Genomic DNA, 21,499 nt, shown 5'->3' on the forward strand with positions numbered 1-21,499 from the left:
TCTCTGGAGTAAGGAAAAGATGTGTAGGCTCCTTCTTGGTTTTGGGGAGAGGGAATGTGAGAAGACGGAAAGAATTCTTTTTGGAGAAATTGAGAGAGAGATCTTCACGTTCTTTTTTTAAAAAAAGAAAACTTCTAATCCAATTGTATATGTATTCTCAATACAGACTACAGGAAGAGAGAGGGGATGGGAGTTACTAACTCCCATCCACATGAAGAATAACTCCCCTATAGTAAGGAGTTATTAATTGTATAATATAATAATATAAAATTATATTATATAATAACAAACTTTATGATATAAATGATTAATTAACTAACTTAATCAATCAATCATATTATATATTTTTTAATCACATTACAATACATATCTCTCACATAACCTATAGTTTTAATTTGAAACATATTCATATTAAATTTTAATTTATAGTATTTATATAAAAAAATTTGAATCTCATTCAAATATTTATCTCCCGCATATTATATAGTTTTAATTATAAATCATATTTATAATCGACTATATATTATAATGTATCAATATACATTATACTTTATAGTAATCATATTAATATAATTAATATCTTGAATTTCCTTCAATAATTTGAACAATTCAAATTATTCCAAAAACAATTCTTCCTTGTTTTTTATCCTTTGTGAGCTAACAAGAGAACCTTATGGACCTATAGATTAGAAGCTTTAATGATACGAGATTAATCGATTAAACTCTTTAATTAGATTAATCAACATTCATTAACTGTCGGTCACTCCACTAAAAATCGACAGCTGCACTCTTTCAATTGTAGATATATTTTTGTGTCCATGGATATAACAAATCAATAGCAAGTTAACCCTTCACAAATTTCTTATAACTACTGCTAGGTCAAATTACCATTTTACCCCTGTAGTTATATCTAACTCCTTGAGTACTACTGATACCTCTAATGAACAAAATAGTTTATAGTCCAACTATAAACTAACCCCTCTCGAGCCAGTGAAAGGGTGAGGAGCCTCAGTGTTCAAGACCTGGAATCAACCCTTAAGGGAGCAATTCATCTACTTTGCCTCAAGACAGGAAGAAGTAAATTCTATGTTGTGTAGCTGTGTTCTCAGCTCCCTGTTCGAATAAATCCCTAAAATGATAGGCTTATTGAGTTAACGAATCAACCATTTTCACCCATATAGGTCAAAGGATTACCTTTATAGATAGAAGTTCACAACTCACTTAGCATTAAGGTCAAGTTACCTATGGTCATCCTAGTGAAATGTAAGTCTCTTCAAGTAACGGTGTTATAAAGAGAGACTAATCATTTCGTGGTCCAATCTTCTACAAACTCTTTGTATAGGATACCTCCACTCACATACCTCCACATGAATGATTAGGATCAGATCAATTGTAACAATTAAAAAGTGGGTCGTTTCTATAGTGCTACCAGGATAAGGTACATAACCTTATCCATATACTACAGACCGTTCAAGTTATTACTTCAACATGATCCACTTGTATGTCAACTACATACATGTTTAAGTTACATAAAATAACCGTGGATCTTAGTTTATTGATTTGAGCTAATGCAAATTAAATGTCGAAATAAAATAACATTTTAGTTTACTAATAAATAAATTATGTACAAATAATTTACAAACTACAAAATCCAAAAATTTAAGGCATCAACCCCAACACCTGCATGTAAATTTCTTCTTTGAGATCGTCATTCAAAAAGGCATTTTTGACATAAAGTTGATGAAAAGGCCAATCTTAATTTTCTGCTAAAGATAAAAGAACACGAATAGTGTTTAATTTAACAATGAAGCAAAAGTCTCTAGATAATCAATGTCACATGATTGAGTGAAGTCCTTAGCCACAAGTCTTGCCTTAAATCATTCAACACTACCATTTGACTTGAATTTAACTGTGAAAATCCATTTGCACCCAATAGGATTCTTTCCAGGAGGAAGTGTTGTGAGAGTTCGTGTTCCATTACTTTTAAGAGCTTTAATTTCCTCATGTACAACATTTTTTCTACTTAGGATCTTTAAATGCATCTTGAATATTCTGTGGAATTTGAATATTGTCCAACTGCATTACAAAAGCTTTATAAGATGAATTTAATTTCCCATATACCACATATTTTTCGATTGGATGACTAGTATGTTGGGATTTATATCCTAAATCTCGTAGTTTATAAAGTATAAACTGAAGGATCCCAATGAAGGAAACTTGAGCGGATGTGACAGATCGTCCCAAAACCCATTTTTACAAAAGTCATAATTTTACAGAAGAAGAATGAAATTATGAATTTAACTACGAAAAAATTACAACATGCTTAGTAAAGAAAGGTTTTGGAAAACCCTTACCTTCGAAGAACATTGTTTCAATTGTAAAACCCTCGATCTCCAAATTGGGCACCACCACGAACGCAACCTCGATAATCTCAGGCAGAGATCCCATGAAATGTGGGCTCTGGCCATTTTGGTGAAGGAAAGATGATTGAGAGGAAGAAAAAATTTTTGAAATTTCACAGAACTGTTCTGTGTATATCTCTGTTTTTTTTTTTTTTTTTTTTTTTTTTTTTTTTTTGCAAGAAGAAGATGAAGCCACTTCCCCATTCACACATTCCGGAGAGAAAAGAGACGGGAGGGAGTTATAATTCCCTCCCATTAATTAATTCAAAATTAATTAAAAATAAATAAAAATTTATTTATTTAATATATATACTAATATGATAACTATCTTATCATATAATATATATTAAACTATAAGTTATATCAAATATAACATATAACCTATAGTTTTAATATTGTATCATATACAATATAACCCATAGTTTCTTTTCTCTCACTAATGACATTTAATATAAATCACATTTACATTAAATTTAAGAATATGAATCTAATTCATATAATTAACATTTGAATCACAATTAAATATTTATTTCCTCTCATAAATAGTTAATATTATAATGTATAAAATACATTATAGTAATTATATTACATATAATTAAAAGTTAATTAATTATATCATATATAATTAATTCCCTCAATTAATTTAAACAATTCAAATTAATCTAAAAACCGATTCTCATTTATTCATGTGAGCTACCGATGGGACCTCATGGACTTGTAGCTTGAAGCTCCAACAATATGTCAATAATTAAATTATTCACCATCAGTTAACTGTCGAACACTCCACTAAAGACCAACAGCTGCACTTTTCGCACTATATATGTATTTCTGTATCCATTGGATTTAACTAATCAACAGTACGATGACCGTTCACAAATTGCTCGTAAATACAACTCGGTCAAAATTACCGTTTTGCCTTTGTAGTTATATCTAACTCCTTAAGTACAACTGATTCTTAATGAACAATAAATCATAGTCCAACTATGATCATACCCCTCTCGGGCCAGAAGAGGGTTGTTGGGATTGATGTCCTAATTCTCCCATAGTCTCGTAGTTTGTAATTTATATATATTGTTATGAATAAAATAAGAGTTATTTTATCTGGCATTTACTCATATCCAATAAAAAAAACTCCATGGCTATCGTATGTAAAATTAAGCATGTGTATGAGATATACAAGTGGATCATGCCTTAAGTGATAACATAAATAGGTCTGTAGTATAAGAATTAAGGTGGGATACCTGATCCTTGTGACATTTAAGATACGACCCACTTTGTAGAGGTTTGCAAGTGTTGTAAACTACTACAGATGGTAGATCCTGACCATTCATGTGGAGACATGCGAGCGGAGGTGTCCTATACAAAGAGTTTGCATAAGATCGGACCACGAGATGATTCATCTCTGTATATAACGTCGTTGATACTAGAGACTTACATCTCACCTAAACGACCATAGGTGACATGACCTCAATCCTGAGTGTTTTGGGAACTTCTGCCTTTAAGGGCGGTCTTTTGATTAATATGCGTGAGAGTGGCCAGATTGCCAACTCAACATGCCTACCTTTTTGGGGACTTATCTGATTTGGGAGCTGGGAACTTAGTTACATAAGATGGAATTCACTCCTTCTCCGAAGCAGGAGTAAGTAGATAGATTACTCCCTTAAAGGCTGATTTTGGGGCTTGAACATAGTGGCCACAACTTCTCTTTGGAAGAGAGGACTCAGTCAAAGTAGGACTATGACTTATGTTCATTAGAGGGATCAGTGGTACTTAAGGAGTTAGATGTAACTACAGGGGCATAATGGTTATTGGCCCAACTGTACTTATGAGCGATCTGTGAAGGGTTATCATACTGTTGATTGGTTGATATGGACACATAACATATCTGTAGTAAAGAGAGTTTAGTTGTCGATCTTTAGTGGAGTGCCTGGCAGTTAATGGATGATGGATCCCGTGACTAAAGAGTTTAGTCAGCTATTCACGTACCATTGGAGCTTTGAGCTACAAGTCCATAAGGTCCCCTTGGTAGCTCAATGGATTCAAGTTAGTTTTTGGTGTTGATTTGAAATGTTCAAATTGAAAAGAAGTAATTCGATTATATATGATATGGTCGATGTGGTGTATGAAATACATCAAGTGGAGGATTAATATAAATGAGATTTACATTAAGTGCCATGGAATAGAAAAATAGCTATGGTTTATATGTTTCATGAGATGAAATATTAAAACTATAGGTTATAAATATACTATGGTAAGTTGGTTATCATATATATATTTATAATAATATTAATTATTGGATAATTATCTCTGTTTCTCTAATAACCAATTGAGTGAGAGGTTATTGTTAGTTTTATGGTAACCGTGAAATAAAAGAAAAAATGTTTTCCTAAATTTAGTGGTTAATGATTGAGAGTTTCTATTCTCGGAAGTACTCACGGTGGCTGTCGGTAAATGAGATTTACTAAACGACAACTGAAAAGAGACTAGACGATCATGGAGTGTTTCTATACGATAGTCACTCAACTGGCCAATTAGCTAAACGATCGCGGAGCTTTTTCTAAATGATCGCATAGCTTCTTCTAAACAATTGTGTCTATGCGATAGACTTTTGCCATCTCCCACTTGCTTAATTACACGATTGTTCCTCCGGTTTCGTCCTCTAACCAAATCCACACAGAGCCCAAACTTCTGGATTCTCACACCAAGAATACCAAGGTAGCCATTATGGTGATGTTGTACTCAACTTGACATTGTCGAGGTGTTTGGAGGCCATTCGTGGTGTTTATGATCTTGGAGATCGCTGTGTTCGAGTTTGCTGTGATCGTGCAGTGTAAGGGACGTGGTGTACGAGCGTTCGAGTGTTGCAGTCTTGCGGGTTGTTCGAGTGTTCGTGATCAAGGGTATTGAAGATGAGTCTTCAAAGGTATGTGTATTCTATCCCTTGATCATTTTGTAAAGCATGCTGTAATTTCGTTTTGTGCATAGCCTGTATGTTTCCATTTCGTGATTGTAATTGTTAATGTTCATATACGAAGGAAATTTGGAACAATTCTTCTGCTGCTCATGGAAATCCTCATTTCTGATTTCCTTTAAGGGTGTGGTGCCACATTTTTCAAGCCCCAGAATCAATTCTTAAGAGAGCAATTTATCTACTTGCCCCGACATTGGGGAATGAGTGAATTTCTTCTTGTGTAGTTGTGTTCCCAACTTCCCAATCAAACGCATCCCCAAAATGGTAGGCTTATTGAGTCGGTGAACTGGCCACTCTCATCCATACAAATCAAAGGATTGCCCTCATAGACAGGAGTTCACAACACACTTAGGATTCAGGTCATGTTGCCTATGGTCATCCTAGTGAAATGTAAGTCTCTTTTATGAACGACATTATATAATGAGACTAAATATTTCATGGTTCGGTCTTATACCAACTTCTTTGTATAGAATATCCTTGCTCACATGTCTCCACATGAATGATTAGGATTAGATCATTTGTAGCACTTTACAACAATTGTAACATCTACAAAACGAGCCATACTCGTAGTGTTGCCAGGATAAGGTATCTAGCCTTATCCATCTACTACAAACCATTTAGGTTATCATTTAAACATGATCCACTAGTATGTCTCTACATACATGTTTAAGCTATAAGATAATCTAGGATGTTAGTTTATTGGTTTTTGGTTAATGCAACTAATTTTGAAATAAAACATCATATATTTTATAACATAAATTAAATGTTTGTACATTACAATTACAAACTATGGGACCCTACGAGATTAAGGACATCAACCCCAAAAATCTCCCACTTGACTTAAAGCTAGTGAAATGCACAATATAAAAGTCAAACTAAAATACATAGTACAGAAAACAATAAACTAGGGCACAAATTGCCCAATACATATCTCTCACTTGCCCTAGTCTAAACGTGGTCTGTCCCATAGACCCATACTCTATAGGTGACCCTCAAACACCTTAGCCGTGAGGGCCTTTGTAAATGGATCAGCAACATTGTGCTTCGAAGCTATCTGTGTGATGATCACTTCCCCTTAATGCACAATCTTTCGGATGAGATGATACTTTTACTCTATGTGTTTCCCGCACTTGTGACTCCTAGGCTCTCGGGGAATTAGCCACAACACTACTATTATAACAATAAAGTGTGATGAGCTTTGACATGTCTGGAACAACTTCTAGATCAGTCAAGAATTTCCTGAACCAAACAACTTTTTAGCAGCTTCACAAGCCGCTATATACTCAACCTCCATAGTGAACGCACCCTTGCTTGGTGCTCCTTCAGACTACTGCCCTCCGTTAAGAGTGAACACTGATCCTGATGTAGATTTCCTAGAATTCTTATCAGTTTAGAAATCAGCGTCCGTGTACCTAGTAAGGATTAGATCCTTAGAACCATACACGAGCATATAGTCCCTCATTCTCTATAGATACTTGAGGATATTCTTAACGACGATCCAGTGATCATGTCTTAGATTAGATTGATATCTACTAACTATCCCCACCGTATAGTAGATGTCAGGCCTCGTACATAACATCGCATATATCAGGCTGCCAACAACCGATGTATAGGGGATCTGTCTCACTTTCTCAACCTCTTGAGGTGTCTTAGGATACTGTTCCTTAGACAATATAACTCCATGCCTGAAAGGTAGTAAGCCTCTCTTGGCGTTCTGCATCGAATACTTCACAAACATCTTGTCAATGTACAATGCTTAAGACAGAGCTAGTGTTTTGTTCTTTCGATCTCTAAAGATCTGAATTCCTAGCACAATGAGTAAACCCACGATCACAGTATCAAACCTCAGTCAGTAGACCTACATCATTCCCAATGAGTATAATATCATCTACGTATAACACTAGGAAGGCTACTGATTTGTTGATGATCCTCTAGTATACACAAGGCTAATCAACATTTTAATCAAAGCCATAAGATTTGATCACAGTATCAAACCTTATGTTCCAAGATCGAGAAGCTTGCTTCAATCCATAAATGGACCTATTAAGCCTGCAAACCTTTTGCTCTTGACCTTGGGTTATGAATCCCTCAGGTTGCTCTATATATATGGTCTCCTCAAGATTGTCATTCAGAAAGGCAATCTTGATGTCCATCTGCCAAACTTATAGTCATAATAAGAGGCAATAGACAGGAGGATCCGGATAGACTTTAATATGGAAACAGGTGAGAAAGTCTCCTCATAGTCAACTCTCTCAACCTGGGTATACCCTTTTGCCACTAGTCTAGTTTTGAAGGTTTGCACCTTCCCAACAGCAGCCCGTTTTTTCTTGTAAATCCATTTGTAGCCTATAGGTTTAACCCCATCAAGTAGATCTACAAGATCCCAAACTGAATTGAAGTACATCAACTCCATTTCGAGATCCATAGCTTTGATCCACTCATCTTTGTCAACATCCTTTATTGCCTTCTTGTAAGACAATGGATCCTCAACATCTCCGTCAGCTACCATAACTAGGATTTTCGTTAAACCCATGTAACGGACAGGCGGGTTCGCAACCCTCCACTGTGTCATAGTTCCTTCAACTTTTGAAGTAGATTTGACCTAGTAGATGATCCAACTTCAACAACTCTTGTTGAGATGGGTTCTTCAACAACTCTTGTTGAAAGTTCAGTAGTTTCTTTAAAAATTTCATTCAACACAATTTTACTACAAGGCTTGTGCTCCCTTATGTGGTCTTCTTCAAGAAAAATACCGTTTGTCGATACAAACACTTTGTTTTCTTTAGAAGCAAAGAAGAAACTATCTCTCGTTCCTTTGGGGTAGCCTACAAATAGGCACAATTTTGAACGAGATTCCAGTTTCTTAGGATTTTCCTCTAGCACATGTGTTGGGCAACCCCAAAATTCTGAAATGACGTAAATTAGCTTTACAACCATTCAATAACACTAAAGGTGTTCTGGTAACACTCTTGAATGGAACATAGTTCAAAATGTACGCTGCAGTCTCCGTTACATAACCCCAAAACGAGTCAGGTAAGAAAGTATAACTCATCATAGATCGAACCATGTCCAACAGGGTTCGATTTCTCATTTCTGATACATCATTCTGCTGAGGTGTACCAGGTGCTTAGAGTTGGGATAAAATTCCATGTTTTATCAAATAGTATTGTAATGTCAGATCCATTAACTCTCCATCTTGATCTAATCGAAATGTCTTAATAGTTCTATCTAATGCATTTTCAACTCCAACTTTGAATTCTTTAAACATTTTAAAATATTCATACTTGTGTCGCATTAAATAAACATACCCATATCTTGAATAATCATTAGTAAAAGTGATGAAATATTCAAAACCTCCTCTTGCTTTGACATTCATCAGACCATAGAGGTCTGAATGTACCAACTCTAGAGGTTCTTTGGCATAGCATCGCGACTCCACCGATTTCACCATTGTACAGTTTCGAATTGCTTTAAAACTCCACCGATTTTCGCCTCAAATCTCTAGAAACTAGCTACGGAGCATCACGAATGACTCAAGGACTTTGAATACAAACTCGATAGCTTAATTATACCCCAAAACATAGGCCTTTATAGATCGAAATTCATAAAGAAAGCCATAAATTCTAACGTCCAATCCCAAAAATATCCATCAATTCAATACCACATTCAATAACAACTCATCACATGAAAATATCATAGAATGCAAATACCCACCATTGACTGTAAAACCAATTCATAAAAATGGAAATTTGGGATAAAAACCTAAAGGCTCTGATACCAATTGAAGGATCCCAATGAAACGACCTTGAGCGTAAGCGAGGATCATCCCAAATCCTATTTTTACAGAAGTCATAATTTTATAGAAAAAGAATGAAATTATGCATTTAACTACCAAAAAATTATAACATGCTTAATAAAGAAATTGCAGGAAAAAATGGTTTTGGAAAACCCTTACCTTTGAAGAATGTTTCTTCAATTATAAAACCCTCAATCTCCAAATTGGGTACCACCACGAAAGCAACCTCGATAATCTTAGGCAGATAACCCAAACGGTGTGAGCTTTGTCTATTTTGGTGAGGGAAAGGTGATTTAGAGGAAGAAAAAAAATTGGATGTGAACTATTCTGTGTATACCTCTGTTTTCAATTTCCTTTTTTTTTTTTTTTTTTTTTTTTTGGCAGGAAGAAGATGAAGCCACTTCCCCATTCACATGTTCAGAAGAGAAAAAAGGGGGGAGGGAGTTACAACTTCCTCCAATTAATCAATTCAAAATTTATTATAAAAAAAAATAAAAATGGACATGTAGTTTGAAGCTCCAACGGTACGTGAATATTTAATTAATTAAACTCTTTAATTAAATTTTCATCATCCGTTAATTGTCGGGCACTCCACTAAAGATCGACAGTTGCACTCTTCATACTACAGATGTATTTCTGTGTCCATTGGATATAACCAATTAATAGTACATGACCCTTCACAAATTGCTCGTAAGTACAACTGAGCCAAAATTACCGTTTTGCCCCTGTAGTTATATCTAACTTCTTAAGTACTACTGATTCCTCTAATGAACAATAAATCATAGTCCAACTATGATCATACCCCTCTTGGGCTAGGAAAGGGTGTGGCGCCACATTGTTTAAGCCCGAAATCAGCCCTTAAGGGAGCAATTTATCTACTTGTCCTGACATTAGGGAATGAGTGAATTCCTTCTTGTGTAGCTATGTTCCCAACTCCTTAATCAGACGAATCCCCATATGGTAGGCTTGTTGAGTCAGCGAACTGGCCACTTTCACCCATACAAATCAAAGGACCATCATTATAGGCAGAAGTTCACAACTCACTCAGGATTCATGTCATGTTATCTATGGTCATCCTGGTGAAATGTAAGTTTCTATTATAAACAACATTATTTAATGAGATTAAACATTTCATGGTCTGATCTTATACAAACTCCTTTGTATAGAATATTCTCGCTCACATATCTCCACATGAATTATCAGGATTAGATCATTTGTAACACTTTACAATAATTGTAACATCTATAAAGTGGGTCATACTCGTAGTGTCACTAGGATAAAGTATCCAACCTTATCTATCTACTACAAACCATTTAGGTTATCACTTAAACATGATCCACTCGTATGTCTCTATATACATGTTTAAGCTACAAGATAACCTAGGATGTTAGTATATTGGTTTGTGGTTAATGCAACTAATTTTGAAATAAAACATCACATATTTTATAACATAAATAAAATGTTTGTACATTACAATTACAAACTATGAGACCCTACGAGATTTAGGGCATCAACCCCAACATAAATAACGTGTATTTATTTAATAAAATAAGGAGTTATTTTATTCGACATTTAGACTTATATAACTCGATCCAATAAACTAAGATTCAAGGTTATTTAATGTAACTTGAACAGTATGTAGTAAGCATACAGGTGGATCATGTTCAAATAATAACCTAAATGATCTGTAGTATATAGATAAAGTTGTGTACCTTATCATAGTGACACTATGGATACGACCTACTTATAAATGATACGATATTGTAAATGTTACAAATTATTTGATCTAAATTGTTCCTGTGGAGACATGCGAATGGAGTATCCTATACAAAGAGTTTGTATAAGACCCAACCGTGAAATGATTAATCTCTCGTTATAACACTGTTGACTAAAGAGATTAACATTTCATAGGATGACCATAAGTAACATGACATCAATCTTAAGTGAGTTATGAACTTCTATCTATGAGGACAATCCTTTGATTTGTGTGGGTGATAGTGGTCCGAGTCACTGACTCAGTAAGCCCACCATTTTGGGGATTTGTCCGAGTAGGGAGATGGAAACATAGCTTCACAAGATAGAATTCAACCCTTCCTGTTTTTATGGCAAGTAGATGAATATCTCCTTAAGTATTGACTCCGGGTCTTGAATAATTAGTCTTTCCCTCTCATTGGTTCGGGAGGGATTTGTTTACGGTAGGACCGTAAACAAGTTATTCATTAGAGGATAAGTGAAACTTAAGAAGTAAAAGGTAATTATAGGGGTAAAGTGGTAATTACGAGTAATTCGTGAAGGGTTGACTTACTGATAATGGTTATATTCATGGAAACGGAAATAATCTATAAAGAGAATAGTGTGTAGCTATGGGTCTTTAATGGAGTGACCCACAGTTAATGAATGTTGATTAATTTAATTAAAGAGTTTAATTAATTAATTTCCTATCCTTGGAGTTTCTAATCTGTAGGTCCATTATATCCCCCTACTAACCCACTAAGGATAAAACAAGGATTATTTAGTTTTAGAAGAATTTGAACTATTCAAATTATAAGGGATTATATATTAGTTGTATGTGATGCAATGAATATAATGTATGATACATTATATTATAAAGTTAATTTTGAATGAGATTCAAAGCTCACAACTCTAGGGCTCCCTACCTCAATAGCATTGGAAGAATTATCCTCACTCGGGGCTCTTAATGTATCAGTCATTAGACTAGATTGATTACTCATATAGTTCATGGAAGCCCCATTCTCTACCCATAGGAGTACCATCCTCTCCATTGAGCTCCTATCGTCTCTGTGTATTTTGTTAGTTTCACCAACTTCTCTTGTTCCTCTCTTATCAACCTCTCCCTCAACTTACTCTCTAAGATATACTTTTGCAATGAGATTTTTAGGTGTAACATCCCAAATTTTCAAGTAAATTTAAGATAATTATCTTTAATATTTTGGTGTTTTTGGAATTATAAGGCTAAAATTGATATTCAATCTAAATTAAGTATATTATATATATTCCCTTTTTCCTTCCTAAATCTCCAAACCTAGTTAATTTAAATTTGAATCCAAATAGATCCCAAATTAAATCTCAAACCTCCAAATCCCTAAAATCTTTTCACTTTAAGTTCAAAATCTAAATCTTTATCATGCTTAATTTAAATTGAATTATAAATTTTAGCCTTATAATTCCAAAACACCAAAATATTAAAGATAATCATCTTAAATTTACTTTAAAATTTGGGATGTTACACCTAGAAACCTTATTGTAAGAATATATCTTAGAAAGTAAGTTGAGGGAGAGGTTGATGAGAGAGGAACAAGAGAAGTTGGAGAAACTAATGAAATACGTAGAGATGATAGGAGCTCAAATGGAAGGGATGGTACCCCTAGGGGTAGATAATGAGGCTTCAATGAACTATATGAATAATCCATCTAGTATGATGGCTGATGCATTAAGAGCCTTGAGTGGGGATAATTCTTCCAATGCTATTGAGGTAGGGAGCCCTAGAGTTGTATATTTTGACAATGAGAATGAGTTAGAGGGAGATGAGACATTTGAAGATGAGGTTAGTGAGATTTAGAGAGAAATTTTGCTTTATTTATTTAAGGATGCCCAAGAGATTAAGATAAAGGATGAAAAACCTTGTTTTCCATCTCTAGAGAGTCCTCCTGTTATTGAACCTTTTTCTCCTGTTTGAACCATGTCAAGTAGAGTCAACCAAGGAGTCGGTTTGTGAGAATTAAAAAGGTATGATTAATGTTGAGGAAGATATTCAAGAGATAATGTTTGAGGTTGAAAAGCCAAATTCTTCATCCCTAGAAAATCCTCCTAGTTTTGTTGATTCTTTCCTTATATATCGTAAGCCTTGTAAATATTTTTATGATTTTTCCAATTTTGAGTCTTGTTCTGTTTACTTTCCATATATGAAAAATAACAAAAATATTTATTTCATGTCAGGAGCCCATGAAAAAAAAGGAAAGCCTTCTTGACTTAGTAGGTTACATTGATTCAAGTAAGAAGAGCACTGAAAAATGAGAGAATTTTTATGTACCTTAATAAAGAATCTCCCTTGTCTTCTAGCTTAAGACGTTAAACCTAGTGCTTCTTGTGAGGCAACCCAAGCTTTTTATTGTTTTATGATATTTCAATTGTTTCTTTTCTTTTATTTTTGTAGGTTGGCTTCCATGGCATAACTAATATTTTCTAGCATCTTTTAGAAGAGCTCATTAGCATAAAAAAGTACTCATTCCGCCAACTTGTTCGGTGGACTCCCGCACGCTCCCAGGCTTGTATCACTTTCCTTTAGTGTAGTGATGATTCTATTCTTTTCCATGCATTGGGGATAATGCATCATTCTAAGTTTAGTGTGGGAGGTGTACTATGTACTTTTGTTTGAATTGGTTTTATCCTGCTATGCATGTTAATTAGGAAATTGCGAATGTTATACACGTTAACTATTGAGTTGAAAGTTGGAGTAAATTTTTTCGATTTTTGAGTAGATATGATGTTGAGAAAGTGTATATGCATGCTTTTAATGATGATTGCCTGTGATGTACTTTCAATATGCATGTTAGATGATCTGCTATGAAAATAGAATTGCATATTCTTGAGTTATGATTTGTTTAAATCTCTCTTGGAATCTCTCATATTTTGAGCATGTAGCCACTTTATTTTAGAACCTTTAATTGAATGGTGAGTTAATTTGAGTCAATTTGAGTCAATTTGGTTGTCACCTCGAAAAGGTCCACCGATTAGAGAGTTGTCTTGCATGATAGTTTGTAATGTGATACTAAGAAAAAAGAAAAGATCGTATTTGTTTGCTAAAAAAATTGTGCACAAAAGATTGAGCAGAATAACATAATATCATTGAGAGAAAGAGTTGAGAAAAAATATAAACTTATAATATGTATGCATGAATAGAGATAAAAAGAGCTGCCTTTGTTGTAATCAATTAAGACACTTGGAATTAACTAGGTAGAAGTTCCTGTAGGAATGTGTGAAAGCTAGTGCCCCTAGGTACAAAAATGCAAGTTTAGGGATCCCTTTAGTGATTTATTTAAGGCATCTTAATTGATATATTACTTTCTTGAATGTTTTGATGCTTAATGATTGGTGCATAATGCTAGAGTAGGGGAAAACTAGCAAAGCTCAATTAAATCTAAAGTCGATTTCTAAGTTTTGAATTAAATATGATTTGCACACACACACATGGGGATGAAAAGATTTGGCCTTGAATTTTCTTAACAATAAATGTGCTTGAATGTTTCTACTTATGGATCTAACATCTTATTCTTGCTATTGAGACTTGAATCAATTGCATATTTATTTAGAACTGGTCTTATTTTACTTTTGCTCGGGACTAGCAGAATTCTAAGTTTGTGGTTGTGATACACATATAAAATGTGCATATTTTGCTCTTGATTTAAAACGGTTTTTAATATGATTTGGATAGATTTAATGTTATTTGTTAGTGATTTTAGGTTTATGTTTGAGATAGTAATGCAATGTTAAAATGAGCCAAAAAGAGCCCAATATGCCAAAAGAAGTCAATTTCGAGCCATACATTGAAAAGACGGAAGAAAATAAGAAAACATGAAGATTTAGAAAGAAGGGCAGCATAGTGCTTTGTGCCACCAATGCCACTGCACTTCTTAGAATGCAGCGTTGCGCTTCGACACCAATAGGCAGCACCACGACGCTACCTTAAAACATCGTGCTACCATACTATTTTTGGAAAGTTTTTACCTATTTAATTTAGGATTTTTGGCCGGCCTCCGTATTGAATTTTGGAGTTTTCAAATTTAGAGAGAGTTTAGAGCAAAATATGAAGTCTTCATGAAGTCGGAAAGATCGAAGATCGTTGGAGAGTCAAATTCATCCCAAGACCGTGTTTCAAAGCTGGATAACTTCTCTTCCCTTCTTTATTCTTAATTTCTTTATTGTATTTTTAGTATTCTAATATCGGTTCTATCCATGGAAGCCATGTTAGGCTAAATTCTCATTTCAAGAGTAGATGAATTTTTAGTTTAAAATTGTTGAACACTTTACTTCTCGAATGTAAATTTACATTTACGCTTTCTAGCATAACTATTCTCTTGAATGTTTAATCATCATTCGAATGATTTTATGATTTGAGTCTTGTTTGAGAGAGTTTGTTTAAATTAGATCATGCATGCTAAACTATCTTTTGAAAACACTAGCGTATTCAGATGATGGTAGAGATTGTTGATAAAGAGTCTTAATGCTTTGCTCAATTGTCTAATTTCAAGAGATTATTTATCAGTGATTAAATGAAAGAAATTATTGATCTTGAGAGGGACGATCCGAGTAAAAGACTTCTAGTTCTAGATGTTATGTTAATTAATTCGAGAATCAAGTATTTGTGTTTAATAATACCTTTAATGAAATCTATTCCCTAAAACGTCTCTTAGTTGATAATTTCCTTATTCAATTAGTTTATCTTAAGTATCATCACAAGTCGATCCCTTAAATAAAACTAGAAGAATCTCTGAATAGCTAAAAGATTAATCAATCTGATTTTCTGAGGACGTTAGTCGATCAAGGTAGTTTTAACTATATTATTACTCGACATGTGCGCTTCTGTATATCAATCGACTTGATCAATTAAAGCATCCAAGTCAAATCTCTCCCCTGCCTCGGTCTTTTGCATTTGTCCTATCTTGTCTTGCACCTCTATGAGATCAGTTTTCTATGGTGTTTACTTCACTAGCTTCGCTTTCTAATTTTTTCTTATTTCCAAGAAATTTCTTAGGGTTGTCTCTGGGAAGCTTTTGGCTGCTTTATTTCTTTGCTTGCTTCTGCAGATCGATCTCGACCTTGTCCGTCCTCAACTTTTCTGGTTACCACTTATATCTCAGACTTGAGCCTCCGTAATTAATCTTTACCTTACCCTTACTGTGCCTTTGTTCGTTCTTTTCTAGAGAGATTCAGAGATTCCTCTCTCCCTCTTCCATATACTCTACGCTCGCTCCTACCCTGTTTCTCAACCAAATTTGAACAATGGGATGGAATTTCCCATGGTCTCACTCAGCGGAGTTTTTCCCTTGGTGGGATTGTAAACCAGTTCCCTCTTCAGACTTTGGTTATGCAAGTCCAACGATATTCCGATCTATGTTGTTCATTCTTTCCTCTAAACCCTCATACTTCTCCTTGCAGCCCATGGCATCTCCCCCTTTTGGGGCATATGTTGTCCCAAACTTGCTCTTTAGCCCAAACTTTGTGTCTTCACCTTCCTTTTATCTCTAAATATCGTTTATGCTCTTTGGTCCAATATTAACCATACCAATTGATATACTCGATTACCCCATCCCAATACAGATCTTAACCAGTTTAGCCTCAAACAAACTAGCTTCCAAATATAGGGAAGAATGCTTGTTCACCTCTGCTTTGAGTAGCCAAGAAAGCCAACATCCAGATCCTCAAGTAGCTCCTCGTCTAGCAAGGACAACACACCAGTAAAACAACATGAGAAAGCAAATTCACAATTAGCAAAACAACTCATAGTGTGTTCATTTTCTCTTAACTTATCATGAGATCGAGCCAAGCCAAAGACACTCCTCCGTCTCGATCAAAGAAAGGGGTAATCCTTTAAAAGCTTATCACACCCAATGGCCCCTTCCATTATCTTTCAATGGTGAAGAGAGTTGCTGATTGATCCTTTCCAAGTTATGGTTGGTCTCTTCCACCATCAAAGGCTGCGTCTCACAGCAAAACCCATCAAAATTAGCCAACAGTTGGACATATGTTGTCTCATGGTGATTCTCAAGCAATTCAGTATGGTCTTCTGATAAAATTTAAAAGCCAAACAATGTTGCACTAACTTAAAAGATGAGAGTGTAGCCCCAACTTGAAGGTAATTTTGTAGATAGAGGTTCAACCCTTTCTCGAATAAGTTTGCTTATACAAATTCAAGGGAAGGAACATCTCAATCACTGAAATATGTGCTACTCTAAGAGTTAGAAAGTCAGGGTATGTCGTTCAAGGTCAATTTGAGATGCCTATCATCGACTAATGGAGTAATGTTCTTGATTTGGCCTCTACCGTTAATTGTTATTGACTCATTGCCACTTCGCTTATGCCCCATCAATCTGGATTCTGGACAATAGCTTTTCCACCACTTGAAACGCCTGCCTCCGCCTCACAGCGTAGGTACTCGCTCAAAGAAGATAACCCTTTGATAGTTGACATTCTCATGCAATCAAAATAAGAGGTAAGGATTAGAGCTTGTATCAATAAGACATTATGCCATAATGAATGTTGATGCAAACCACATGAGATCAAGGAAAAAATTGAAATACAAAATACAGAACCTCCAGAACTTCAAGACACAATGTACAAGAGCCTCCTGTAGTAACCGATTAAAATCACGTTTAACACAATCCAGTAATGAGGACCAACTCATGTTTCTTGTTGATGTTTCAAACCTGGTGCAGACAACTACAGATACTCTCCCAAGAGACATCACTCATAATCCCATAAAGCCCTTTTTTTTTTTTTTTTTTTTGCATGGCACATCTTGCTCGATCCACCAAGTCGACTGCATAAATATCTGATTTAAAAGTTGTTCATATATTTTTGGACTGCCCTCCTTGTAGGGCTCAGAGATCCCCAAGTCTCAAGCTTAACTACTTCGGAGAATTTTGATATCACAAATACCATGAATAAAGTCATCCACATCCTTGGATATCTCATGGTCTCAGCCATTGAAGGCCAATGGACAGTTTAAAAACCATCACAAACACTCCTCATGATAAACGAACCTCGAGAAAAAAATCAAGGATTCAAGGGCACATGAAAATAATTTAGATTTAAGAAGAGAATCCCAAAGGTCTTAGGTGATTAGTTAATCTTCGAGAATAGTGGTTGTTTATGAGTCGTTCTTCATAGCTAAATTTAGCAGGGATGAGAAACTGTTCATAATATAGTAATCACAAATTTCTCATACTTTAACAAAAATTATAAGAGACAAGATGAGGAGATAGCCAGCATAAGTATAAATCTCTTTTCTCAGTAATCATTAATTTAACTGTGTGTTTGTGTATCTATATACATTTTTTCACTATCTAAACAATAACAAAAGAAAAATCTGTCTTTTCTCTTTCAGTAATCAAAATGATTTCTTCAAGTACTTAAAATGCATGGATGAATCAATACAATCTAGCCTATCTTTGTAGAGATTCAATAATTTCAACATCTCAGTGACCTTGTCCTTCATGTCACCACCACAACCAACCTGTAAGAGAACCAATATCTTCTGGAAAGCACCCAGTTGGACAGCTTCAACTCTCACTTCATCCTCACCCTTCTCTCCACTCTTGCAGAGCTTCAACAATATTGACAGAGAATATTCAGTGGCTAACTCTGAAACTCTTAGGATCTTCTTGACTAAGAGTGGAATGGTTAGTGCATTCTTGTAAAGCTTCTCTCTTCCTTGTTTGTAATCACAAACTCCATCCAAAATTCCCAAAGCTTTCTCACACAGGCTTTTCTCTGCATCTACCAGAAATTCTAGTAGCTGAGAGACCAAGCCTAGTTCCACAAATTTCAATGCCATTTTCTCGCCAATATCTGATGGTAAAATCATGTAGAAAATGACAGTAAGGGATGATTTTGTAGCAGAGGGGCAAAGAGGCTCCTTGATAATGCTAACTAAAGCTTCAGATACTCCTTCAATGGCAGCCAATGAATTAACATATCTTCTATCAGCTGACAAGAGTTCTTTCAGAACAAAAACTGCGTTCTGTTTGGGAGAAAGATCTTTACCGATTAAGAAGGAAACCAAGCATTTCAAAGAATCAGCAGATCCGAGCTTAGATAAGCCTTCAACGGCGACTGGGAACACACAAGCCAAAACCAATAAAATCTCCTCCAACAAACCCACATGTTTTTCAATCGAAACACCAGCAAAATGCTCAAACGAAGCTGCTAAAACATCCCCAGTTCCTCCATTCACAATACACCTCCGGTTCCTCTCGCTCTCTTTCGCCCAATTCCTGATCTTACCCATCAATTCACTGCATTTCTTCGAATCGCTTCTTTGAGTCGCGATCGAGATTCTCGAACAAATCTCCTTAACTTCATACGGGGAGACCGGAATCCGCGGCGTCGGAATCCGCTCGATCCCATATGAACGATTCGCAACACACCAACCTTGGATCAACCTCCTCAAAGAATGATTAGGGATTAGGTCGAAACTAATCAAATCCTGTTTCGTCACAGGACATGAAAAATTTCCCCCATCAATCCATTTCTCAATACTCTCTCTATCATAAGTAATCCCAGTGGACAAAATCACAGGATCCTTCATCAAATCAAGCGAAATCGGACACATATAATGAGAAGGAATCGCGATTTCCGAACCTGAATCGACCCCTGGAAGCTCTTTTTTCAACTTGGTAAGAAACCCCAATTTGTTTTTCCTCCATGAAAAGATCATTGCAGATTCCGCAATAGAAATCAAACGAAAACCCAGAAGAAAAACGAATGTTGGAAGTACAAATCCTGTTCTACTTCTTGTTCTTCTTCCCTGTTACTGTTGGTTAAGCTGATGAAGGAATGAATCAATGGAGTCGATTTATATATCACTGGAAAGAGGAGAGAGAGAGAGAGAGATAGAAAATTTGTTACGCGGGTCAAAATTCAACGCTGATGAATTCGAAAATTATCAAAAAGAACTCGCTCCCTAATTTAGAAATTGAGTTGCTTTTTGAGCTTTGACTGGTATTTTGTTGGGTTGTGCGTGTTAATGGAGGAAAGAGAGAGACGGGGATATCGGGATTTTCAAAATTAGGGTTTTTTCTTTCTTTCTTTTACATTAAGCGACCGAAAATCTTGACAAATTTTGATATGTAGCCCAAAAAAGGGAAAATAATAATTTAGCCCCAAAAAAGGGGAATTATGACAAAATAAATTATTTCTAACATTAAATCAAATCCTAAATTACGTATCTATTTCTCTCTCTCTCTATATATAATGTTCAATATGGTAAAATGCTTCATTGTTAATAAATTTTCAATTAGCTACTTTTTGAAAAATAGTTATAAATAAAAGGTTTGAATTTTATTTTAGTCTCCAAATTTTAAATCTTATTCTATTTTGGTCTCTAAATATTTAAAAATGTTCATTTTAATCCTTGAATTTAAAAAACAATACTTATTTTGGTCTCTGCTATTAAAATTTTATTAACTCTTGAACATAATGGTAAGATGACTTGTATTTTTGGATGACTAGGTTGTCAAATATGTTAGTCACACTAAAAAATTTAGAGTTTCAATTTTGAATTAGTTAGGAAAACGATTTTCTATAGAATATCTCAAAATGTCATTTTGCTCAAGAGATTTTTACAGTTCACTATTTTTTGCGTGTTGGTTGTTGACATTTTACTTTATCTTCATTTTACTCATCTCATACTAGATGTAATTTCATCCTTAAATAGTCAATGAAATCTTAATAGTAGAAACTAGAATAAATACTTTTTAAAAGCTTAGGGACTAAAACGAATATTTTTTAAAATTTAGGGATAAAAATAAGATTTAAAATTTAATGACGAAAATAGAATTTAAACCTAAATAAAACAATATATCATTTCATGACAACTCAACTTTAGTGATGATATATTGGGTAATAATGATAAATTATATAAATGGTAATTTTTGTCCTCATTGAACTCTAAGCAAAATCGTAATAATGATGAATTGTAAAAAGAAATACTTAATAACTTTGGTATACAAAAATATATTATCTTTTAACTTCTTCCCAGAACATTCTTAAAGTTTTTTTATGGAAAAAGTCGGTAGAATCAACTCCTGCCAGAAAAAATATTTATTGTTAACAATCTTATTAATATTTCTTAGAGATGAGGTGATGGACAAAAATAGGGACTATTTGAAAAATACAATATTCCTCATTCCAAAATTAAAATAATATAATAATAATAATAATCTCCTTAAACTTTTAAATATTTATGTGGTCCTATATTTTTAATTTTGTGTATATAATAGGTTCAAACTTATTCAACTTCTTTTAAAAACTCACAACTCTATTATATATAAATGGATAGTTTTAGAGTCTTACTCGACATAAAATTTAATTTTATATTTAATGGTTAATTTTAAATTATTTTAGATATAATATATACAAAATTTAAAATTTAAGAATACGTTTGGAGTAAGAAGTTGGTTATTATAATCTTAGATTATTATAGTTGGATTATAATAATTTGTATTTGGTGTAGATTATTTTAGTTTGAGTTATAATAGCATATGTTTGATGTGTAAACTATTTTAATTTTAGAAGAAAATAGTAAATACT

At 34.4% G+C, this 21,499-nt stretch overlaps 1 protein-coding gene across 1 annotated transcript; it reads right to left on the reverse strand.

Moving 5' to 3' along the window:
* Window positions 1–18,177: 18,177 nt before the first annotated feature.
* On the reverse strand, window positions 18,178–19,986 carry LOC120086703 (ARM repeat superfamily protein). The gene has a single exon (XM_039043470.2). It carries the CDS (start codon window positions 19,623–19,625, stop codon window positions 18,297–18,299), a length of 1,329 nt encoding a protein of 442 aa, XP_038899398.1. The 5' UTR covers window positions 19,626–19,986; the 3' UTR covers window positions 18,178–18,296.
* Window positions 19,987–21,499: the final 1,513 nt, after the last annotated feature.

Source organism: Benincasa hispida, chromosome 1 (assembly GCF_027475165.1).
Source record: "Benincasa hispida cultivar pf3 chromosome 1, pf3_genome.v1.1, whole genome shotgun sequence".
Classification (NCBI taxonomy): domain Eukaryota; kingdom Viridiplantae; phylum Streptophyta; class Magnoliopsida; order Cucurbitales; family Cucurbitaceae; genus Benincasa; species Benincasa hispida.

Coding starts and splice junctions, on each gene's coding strand:
- LOC120086703 (XM_039043470.2), bottom strand. CDS start 19,625: ATGATCTTTTCATGGAGGAAAAACAAATTGGGGTTTCTTACCAAGTTG.